General features: G+C 38.7%; 1 protein-coding gene across 1 annotated transcript; it reads right to left on the reverse strand.

Annotated features, from left to right (window-relative positions):
- Positions 1 to 972: 972 nt before the first annotated feature.
- LOC104535514 (chromosome unknown open reading frame, human C17orf67) lies at positions 973 to 4,996 on the reverse strand. Its single transcript, XM_010180713.1, has 3 exons — positions 4,919 to 4,996; positions 4,132 to 4,232; positions 973 to 1,104 (listed from the first exon to the last, which is right to left on the reverse strand). The coding sequence occupies exons 1-3, from the start codon at positions 4,971 to 4,973 to the stop codon at positions 988 to 990; spliced, it is 273 nt and encodes a 90-aa protein (XP_010179015.1). The 5' UTR covers positions 4,974 to 4,996; the 3' UTR covers positions 973 to 987.
- Between the last annotated feature and the right edge of the window lie 1,665 nt (positions 4,997 to 6,661).

The raw sequence follows: 6,661 nt of genomic DNA on the forward strand, positions 1-6,661 counted from the left end.
ATTATGGTGATGATTCAAATTTATCCCAGTTGACAAATTTCATGTCTGTTTAAAGAATGTAAGTGGAAAAGCTTCTCCTGTTATAAAAATATGCAGTTATCAGGTATAGCTTCTTTCTTTGGCATCACAAATGGCTATTGGGTAATTGAAGAGACTGATTGATACTTATATTTTACAATCTTCTATGTTCCTTGCTTCAGAACGTCAGATTTTTTAATGTAGTGATAAGTCAATATAACAAGAAAAAAAAAGATGACCATATCATAAACTTAATGTGCATGAAGTACTATTGGGATGTGTCATTTTGTCACCAATTGCCTCGTGAGTAGTGCCTGGTTTCCGAGCAGTGCTTTGGAGAGTATCTTCCCATTGAACTCTGTGATGCATATGATAAACAGAGGCAATAAAGCAAATGATGCTATTACACTGACGTTGAAAATCATAAACAGAATTAATAATCCATGCAAGCTCTGTGAAAACATTCTATGTTAATGGTTATCAGCATGTTTGCTAAATAGTGAATTCCATTAAAAATCAGCAGCAAGCAAATTATTACAGCTGAGATACTGCAAAACAGGCTCAACTGCTAACAGGTCAGATTGCATCTTAAATATCTCAAGGATGACAGCTATGAGTTTAATCATGAGTTGGAAAAGGAGCACAAGCAGACAGGAAAGAAACAGGAGCAATCTGAAGCAAGACTAATAATAATGTTTTGCAGTTACCAGCTTAGATCCATATAGCAGAGAAATGCATAACGAAATGTTTTACTAATATGAACAGAACTACAGTGCCACCAGAGTTGACGCCTGGGACACTTATGTTCCCTGCCACTGCTCTGTTGCCTGACACCTTTCAGCGCAGGGTTCTTCCCCCAGCCATTGGTTATTCTGTCCTCTTCCAGTCTGTGGCTTTGCCTTTTATTATGAATAAAGAAATATACAGTGTAAAAGAAATATATATACCATTGTGGGATAGGCAAAACCATTAAATTGGATGCACTATATCCCTGTTGCAGTGTGGGAAGCAATGTGGATTCAACCAGTGCTCAAGGAATTGTTCTTCTGATCTCTGCTCCAAGCGCTGGAGGTGAAGCATATACTCCTATTTAAAGAAAACAAAAAGTAATATAATAATGTAATCACTCAAGTCTAATGTCAGGCCAATGAACCAGGAGAATCTCACAGTTTATGTAAGAGCAATTAATTTACTCCTTAAAATTATAAAATATAGTGAAATGGTGCTGCTAGTCAGCTTGCCCCAACCTAGCAATATTTAAGGAATGACATGGAATTCATTATTAAATGAGTTGAAAGACATTTAGTAAATAATGACATCATTATCCATATCAGTAAAGGTGTGAAGCAGGAATTTTACAACAATATTCATAGATTAGGATTTCTGCATACACATTTCTTATTTGCATATTGACACAGAAGCCTTTGTTGGTGCTGAGGGTACAGGATTCTCACAGATAGGTCTTTTTTAGCCTCTTTTGAAAATTGATTACTGCTGATTAAAAATATTAACCCCTTATAGAATCATGTGGCAGTACTCTGCAGGGTTCTAGTAATTAGCGTGCATCAGTGCTGATTAGTCTTCCTTTTTTTTCATAAATAATGTGAAATTCCCATACTAATTTAAAGGAGTTTTGGTGTAAGCAACAACTTATGAAACTAAAGCAGACTGTGTACCAAAAACTTGACTTCCATCAGGAGCAAGATTTACTTTTTAAAAGTTAGTCCCAGTGCCTGTGGTCTCATAAGCTTTGTGAACTCTAGATACACTTTTTCAAAATGTACCCCCATGGCTATGCACAGTAGGCATCGTAGGGATGGAAGCTGCAGCGTAAACCCTTTGCGCTGGCCAAGTATTCCCGCTGTCATCCAGTTCTCTGCTCTTTGTGCCGACCAGAGGGTTGGTACGCTGCAGGCCAGCAGGAAGCATCAGTATCCTGCTTTTTACTGTGCTTTCTGCCCTCGCAGAATTGCTCAGATCCCTCTGTGAGTGCATTATGAACTTGCAGAGAGCAGAACTGTACGACTGAGAAGATGCCACATGATAAAAAGCAGGGTCTCAGTCAAAGTAAGATTAAAACATGCTGATAACATAAGTGACATTTTTAAAATAATCAAAGATGGCAGATCTTGCTGTCTGTAACTGAACGGGGCTTTTGACTGAAACAGCACTGTGTCACAAAGAATTGCAAATTAAATTCCCCAGCTCAGCATGATCTGGCCTAGTACAAACAGCTTTTGCTTAAAATGGATGAACAGAGGTGGGTTCATCCCAGCTTTCATTTCATTCTGCTACAAAGAATCCATAGAAAATCAGGTTTTCTCCTTAAGCCAGCAGTGCAAGGAGGGATGTGCATGGGGATGCATCAGCCATGCACCTCATGCACAAGGGAAAATCTCTGTGTTCCACATGGTGAGGGGGATGGTTTTTTTAATTAGAAGATATTCCCTTTTCTACTGAAAACCTTGACATTTAGTGAAAAAAACAAATGCTCTCATGTTTGTGTTTTCTTACAGAAAGTCAGTATTGCTGTACAGAAAAGAATTAAAAAGAAAGTTGGAATTTCTCCACAAGTGTTTGCTACTAATCGTGGCAGGATGGGAAGTGGCAAGGACAGAGCAGCGGAGGTCAGTAACCAAACACTTCTCTAGTCTTAGCTCCTTTCTGTGCTCCACCTCGAATCATAGAATATCTCGAGTTGGAAGGGACCCATGAGGATCATCAAGTCCAACTCCCTGCTCCTCACAGGACTACCTAAAACTAAACCACATGACTAAGTGTCGTATGTATGCAGGTAACTTCCTGTAATACAGGATTTAACTCAGTACAACTTCTCTACTGTTTTATTTTGTATTTAATATATGTTATATTTACTACATAACATATGATATAGTCGTGGTGGTATATTAAGCATAAGCATAGCTGGGAGCTGTATTTTGAAAATCTACAAGGCCCATTTAACAACAGCTTAGAAACCAACCCAACCCTCAGTGTTGTGGGCAGCAGTGCAGCCCACACCTTCAGGTGTTTGGCTCTGTTGTGCAGTCTTCATTGTACAGAATTGTTAACAAGCAGGGGGCAATACTCTTGTGACAGCTTTGGTCTGTTGTGGCTGTCACACTTGACGAAGAGGTGTGTACATCACCAGATGGGTGCTTGCTGGCTGATGTACAGTAACCATTAGAAACGGGAACCACGAGCAGTCCCCCAGTCCTGCAGGGTGCCTGTCCTATGGGCTTCAGAAGTGTCCAGCATCTTGCTAAACTCAGCCCCTTGTATTTGTCATACACGCGCAATCTGTTGTGTGCTTTCTAGCTTCTGTGGGTTTTGCCTCTTCAGAACCACATAATTTTAACACAGTTTATTTACTTTGGAAAGAAATAGGGAGCAATTTTAAAATACCTTAAGTCCCTCTTGAGAAGTGCAGAATTATATGTTGTATCTTGTCAAAGCAAGAAAAACAGAAGGATCTTTAATTCTTTTACTTTTTCCTGTTGTTTTAATATGGTTTAAAAATAAATGAATGTACATACTGCATGCAAAAACAACGCTGCTGCATTGAGCTAGCAACTAAAAACATCTACAATACCACAAAAAACCATCCTATCTCCGGCATTCATAAATAAGTGAATGAAATTGATTTTAAAAGCCAGTTTAGAACTACCTCAATCTCCACACTGACCACTGACACCTACATCTCCTTTCTGCCTCGAGTTCCGAATGTACTGTAAGCAGAAGACATTTCCTGTTATTTAGTTTTTCAGGAACAACCTGATGAAATCCACATTTCTATAAATGAAAAGCCACTTTCTTCTCAATAATTTAATCGGCATTTTTAAGCTGTGATAAATAATTTCCACATTCTGCAGGCATACATTTCCTGAGCAATATTCAGCACTTACAGAATGCTACTTAACAGTAATTGAAAGAATGTAAAGGGGTTTTTTAATATTTCATGGAAGAATTCGGTTGCTTAAAAGGGTGAGACTCAGAACATATTGCTTGGAATTAAATCTATAGAAATCTAATACTAAGTGCAAGTGTTTCGTGGGGTTGGTTTGGGGGATATTTTTTTTTAGTTAATGTAATTTAAAAATAAATATAATAAATCACCCTCATTGGCTCATCAGGGAAACCAGCTTTTCTTGGTCTGTCTTCACGACGAGTTCTCAGAATCTGTTTGGCATCTTTTTCAGGCAAAATTGGTGAAGTGTCTAAAGACAGAAAAGCAGAAATTAGTTCTGAAATTACCAAGAAGTTAATATTTTATCTGTCGGTTGTAAAATGAAATGTCTCCGAAGCTGATTTTTGTCTATATACAAAGTGTTCTTTCATTACAGCTCCTTCCCAGGGGATATTGCATGCCAGGAGCAATGAGTGGAATTTTAAACCATTTTTATACTTCTGCTTTCTATAGTTCTACCAGTATGAAGCAAACCCGACATATATTCAAGTTACTCTCTAAAGTGAGTAAACATAACAGCACCATCTAACCACTGACATTAGTAACTCTTCCAATTCTTTGTTCTTTTCTGTGTTGCTTTACTTCTTAGGATTATTTTTCAAAGTAATGAATCAGACTTTTATTGCAAAAGAGAGATTGCATTGAACATTTAGCTTGCAGGACCATGGTAAAATAATGGTAAAATAGAAAGTTCATAAAATTAAACTTTTTGGTTTTACAATAAATGGGTACAGTGTGGTAATGCAGAGAGCAAAATATCAAATACAAGAGCATGATTGTTCAAAATCAAATCATGGAAAGCCTGCAATATAGAAACAGTTAAGTATTAAAAATGAAACATGAAGATACTAAAATACAAGGTTGATGAATACTACTATTATAATATGCTCTGCAGCTCTACATACATATGCAGGTTTGTTTTATATAAACACCTACCTGTAAAAGTGCTCATCAGGACCAAAAAGAAGACAAACACAAGTAACGTCTTCATTTTTATTCTGCCTTCTCTCAGTCTGTTCCCAAATGAGTAGCGCTGACTGAGGCATTAGCCTACTTGAAGTAGCTACGTCAGTCACAAATGTTTGTTTATGCTTTAACTAATTTGAGTGATAGTACGATTCTGAAGACATCTGGCCTGCAGTTTTGAATATGGCTATTATCTGCTCACACATTCTCAGCATAACTCTGTTCCTGAGGGAAAGAAAATAGAAGACCTTTTTTCCACTTCAGGCTTCAGAGTTACACTGGATGTTTTAAATTTGTGAAAACAAAAACACATCACCACACATTTAACATAGCAAGCAATGGTTTCAGGTGCCCAAGATAAACAATTGGTTTTTAAAAGAAACAATTCTTCATTCCTGAATGTTACTCTCAAAGGCAGATGCAAAGGGGCCCCTTTTTCAAAAGTTGTCACTAACTTTACTCCAGCACAGAAGTACATATTAATGTTGTTTAACTCTAGCAAAGCTGAATTATCACTGCTGAAAAACACAGCAGAGAGATTTTTGTCAAATTAATAGGCCCAAACAAATGAAAACTCACATAATTCTTCTCTTTTCAGGACAAGTTAGTAGAAAGCAAGATGATAAATGTCCTTACTAGTAAGGATATTGTGAAGTATGCATGCCAGTTTAACAAATGTCGTTGCAAACACCTGGTTTCTGCCTTGAGAAATGTGGCTTTCCAGACCTCTCTTGAGCATGCTGGACGTATGACACAAGCATCACTGATTTGTGGGGAAAAAAGTAAGTGTCCTTTAAAATACAGTGCAGGAAATAGCCAGAATTCATCAGTGGCCCTTGCACAAGGGATGTGAGTAATTAACATTTCACCTCTGAGGAAAGGTGCAGCACATCCCCATACCTCTTGCACCTCTGGGATTCACCTGGGGATTGCCAGCCTGGCTCTGAGCAGCCCTTCTCCTCTGAGCCTTTTTATTTCCTAAAACAGTGGTGTTTATGTCCATGTCTGCACAGGTCAGGCAGTTTCAGTGAAATCTGTCAGAGAGCTGTGGGTCTCAAAAGCGTTAAGATGCAGAAAGGTTCAAGAAATCAAGCAGCAGGTCAGAGAGAGGAACTCTGTGAGTGCCTCTTTGGACAGACACCTTCGGGGTGTGCTTAACTGGGGTGAACACCAGTGCGACACCTCTCCTTGGCCAGCTGGGTGGGATTAGCTCCACTGCTCCCACAATTACTTCTGAGTTTGTTAAACTCTGACAGAATCATGGGCGAAAATGGAGAGTGCTGTAGATGTGAGGGCTTGAGCAGAGTGAAAGCAGGCGATGGAAATGAAACAGTTCAGGGGTTGGGCACTTTTGGGGTCCTGATGTCCCGTTATGGGATTTCTTTTGTAAACCTGAGTATTGTCAAGCTGTGGAGAGTTTGCATTTTTCAGCATGTGTTTTAAGATACCAACAGCTATGTATAACGTATGGATTTCTGTAATTGTTCAAGATACTGTTTTGAAAGTGCAAAAGACTGTAGTTCCTAATAGCAGTAACTATTTATTTTTAAACTGCTACAGGGGAAACAGTACAACATGTAAGGACAGAATGAAATTATGAAGGGAAGAGGTTTTGTGGCTGAAGTAATGAAAGAACAAACACTGATAATTTAGCCCGAAGCCTGCTCAGCAGCCTCCTCCGCCGAGGAGGAGCTGGACCGCTCTGCCACCCAC

Source organism: Mesitornis unicolor, unplaced genomic scaffold, assembly GCF_000695765.1.
Source record: "Mesitornis unicolor isolate BGI_N332 unplaced genomic scaffold, ASM69576v1 scaffold40453, whole genome shotgun sequence".
Taxonomy (NCBI): domain Eukaryota; kingdom Metazoa; phylum Chordata; class Aves; order Mesitornithiformes; family Mesitornithidae; genus Mesitornis; species Mesitornis unicolor.

Coding starts and splice junctions, on each gene's coding strand:
- LOC104535514 (XM_010180713.1), bottom strand. CDS start 4,973: ATGAAGACGTTACTTGTGTTTGTCTTCTTTTTGGTCCTGATGAGCACT. Junction 4,233..4,918: donor CCTGATGAGCACTTTTACAG/GTAGGTGTTTAT, acceptor TTCTGTCTTTAG/ACACTTCACCAATTTTGCCT. Junction 1,105..4,131: donor TCCCTGATGAGCCAATGAGG/GTGATTTATTAT, acceptor TTCTTTAAATAG/GAGTATATGCTTCACCTCCA.